The sequence below is a fragment of the Octodon degus genome, unplaced genomic scaffold (assembly GCF_000260255.1).
Source record: "Octodon degus isolate 3935 unplaced genomic scaffold, OctDeg1.0 scaffold00255, whole genome shotgun sequence".
In the NCBI taxonomy this organism is placed as follows: domain Eukaryota; kingdom Metazoa; phylum Chordata; class Mammalia; order Rodentia; family Octodontidae; genus Octodon; species Octodon degus.
The window spans coordinates 1,300,164-1,303,038 of record NW_004524831.1 but is presented as its reverse complement, the minus strand read 5'-3'; the positions used below and the strand labels follow the sequence as shown (position 1 = coordinate 1,303,038).

General features: G+C 44.6%; 1 gene segment (V, D, J or C); it reads left to right on the top strand.

Moving 5' to 3' along the window:
- The first annotated feature begins 239 nt into the window (after window positions 1-239).
- Window positions 240-850, top strand: LOC101569725. The segment is given in 2 exon segments: window positions 240-328; window positions 414-850. Coding segments are annotated over 2 exon segments (483 nt in total).
- Window positions 851-2,875: the final 2,025 nt, after the last annotated feature.

Below are 2,875 nucleotides of genomic sequence, written 5' to 3'. Positions count from 1 at the left end.
GAGAGAGAGAGAGAGAGAGAGAGAGAGAGAGAGAGAGAGAGAGAGACAGAGAGAGACAGAGAGAGAGACAGAGAGAGAGATTAACAGAGTAGATGCCTCATGGGCTACAGACTGAGGAAGGGCCTCCTGACCTAAGTATCTCTGCCCATGTAAAAAGACTCTATATGCAAATTTTTTACTCAAGCCTTATATTCAAATTCTGTCCTCTGGCTGTGGGAGCTCACAGATCTCTCCTGAGACAGTGCCTTGACTTCTGGGAAAGGCACGGTAGACACCTAGAGGATGAGGCATTGGGCTCTTCTCCTGTGCCTGGTGACAGTTCTCCAAGGTGAGTGTCCTCAGCGTCGCAGATGGGTCTGAGGGGAGATTCTGACTTCGGGTGAAGAAAAAGACGAATTTCGCTCGTCCCCCAGGTGTCCTGTCCCAGGTGCAGCTGCGGGAGTCTGGCCCTGGCCTGGTGAAGCCCTCACAGACGCTGTCCCTCACCTGCTCCGTCTCTGGATTCTCCATCGCCACCAGTGGTTACTGCTGGGACTGGATCCGTCAGCGCTCCGGGAAGGGACTGATGTGGATGGGGCGGATATGTTGGGATGGAAACACTAAATACAGCCCTACCTTCAAGAGCCGCGTTTCCATCACCAGAGACGCGTCCAAGAATGAGTTCTTCCTAGAGCTGAGCGCTGTGACCACAGAGGACACGGCCGTGTATTACTGTGAAAGACACACAGTCAGGGAAGCTCAACATGAGACCAGACAAAAACCTCCCTGCGAGGGCGTTCTCGACCAGCAGGGGGCGCGTAGTACACACTGCTGTAGAGAACAAATCTCAGCAGTGCGAAGGAAAGCCTAGAGGATTTTCTCTCCAGCGTCTCCTTGAAAACCCCCAGACACGCATATTTCTGAAGTTTTATGTCTCTGATCACATAATATTATGGTTTCATAGAATTAGTTGTCTATGTTTGCTCCACATTAAATTCATTTTCAGTGGTAATTTTTTTTTAAATGCAATTATCGTTTATACCTGCATTGACTTTACCGACTCTTTAGTTTTCAGGTTTAGAAACAATGAACCTACAAAAGTGTTTTTTGATTGGCCGAAAGTCTGCTTTAAATCCTCAAATGCATCTGCAGGGTGATTTGTATAAATTAAATACTGACAGTTATGACTTTCAGAATGTCATCCTGAAAGGCACTTCCCTATCCATGCAAAACCCTTTACACTGAATGGGTGGACATCCTTCTATGTATTAATCTGAGTGTGCACATATTACTGGAGATGCTTAGTTCCCTACCTTTGAAGATGTTGGGCAATGCCTTGGACATTTTGTATTTATCCAACTGTGGTGTGGCTTCTCCTGGCATCGAGTTGGTACAGACCCTCAGTGCTTTCACACATCTTATAACCACAAGGTTGCAAACCAATAATTAACCTGGACCTGATCTCAATAGTGTTAAGATGCAGGAGCTTCAACGTAACATCTTAGAACTAATGAGTGTTTGTACTGCAAAGTGAATCTGATATATTCACACTATCCTTAAAGAAGTCTGGAAACCATACTAGAGCTCATCTTCCATGTGCTTAGGGTCACTGGCATCCACCTCTTGGTCATCTGTCAGTTGCTATGGGAACAGTGACCTAAGGATGGATCCATGCAAGTACAGGGTTGACTGTAGTGGACTTGAGAAGGAGAAGAAGAAAGAGAAGGCCAAGACCAGCACGGAGTACAACTCCAAGGTCAGTTCTGGCCGTGCCCACATGAATCCCCGAGGACAACACTGGTCAGGCCTAGACTGTCCCACTTAATATGAAATGATTCAGAGCCTTCGGATCACAGGGATCTGCAGCCATAGTAAAATATTATCGGAATCATTCCCTAAGATACAAACCATTGAGGAAAGAATGGCTACTTAACAAGAAATCGACCATTAACATGGGGGTGGTGAACTCCTTGGGACTAGAGCAAGGCCAGTCCAGCAGGCGTCAACCTCGCCACTCCTCTCTGCTTACTATAGCACAGAGCTCTGAGAACATTTCATTTTCAGAGTTCTTGGAAAAACACTGCACTTTTGATGCCATGACACACGTCTCCCCTTTTTCTGTGTATAAAGACAGCACCCAAGCTGGGTTGCCTCTGCCTGTCCATCACAGAGGTCAAGCCTCAATTACCCCAGATATCCTTTCAGTATGTGTCTAGGTTTTCCTTAACTTCCCATCATCCCCTCTCAGGACATTGCTGGCTGTGTGGGCCAGGACAACAGTAAATGCTTATGGAGTTCTGGAGAATGAAAGGAACCTTTCTCCACTCTTATGGGGAGTGAAGGCTGGTGCAACCACTCTGTAGATCAGTGTGCAGATTCCTCTAAAAGCTAAGAACACAAGGTCAGTTTTACCCTGCTATTTCCCTTCCTGATAAAATTTAAAGCATCATTCAACAGTGATATATGGGCACCCATTTTTATAGCAGCACAGTTTGTAGTAGTTAAATCTTGGAAACAATCCAAATGCCTATCAACTGATGAATTAATGAAAACAATGTGTTTGTTTCTTTTTTTCTTTTTTTTTTTTTCTTTTTTTCTTTTTTTTTGCGGAACCAGGGATTGAACTCAGGCCCTTGTGCTTGCCAGGGAAGCACTTATTCCACTGAGCCATTTCCCTGGCCCCAATGTGTTTGTTTCTAATACAACATAGTACTCAGCCATCATAAAGAAGGATAAACTTGGGACCTTTATAAGTAAAGGGGTGGACCTTGAATCCATACTCTTAATAAATTGAACACACATTTGTAAATACCACATTGTCCCTCTGGTATGAGAAACAGAAACTCTAAATAATAAAAGTGCATAATAAATAGTGTGAAACAGGAAGAAATTCTTT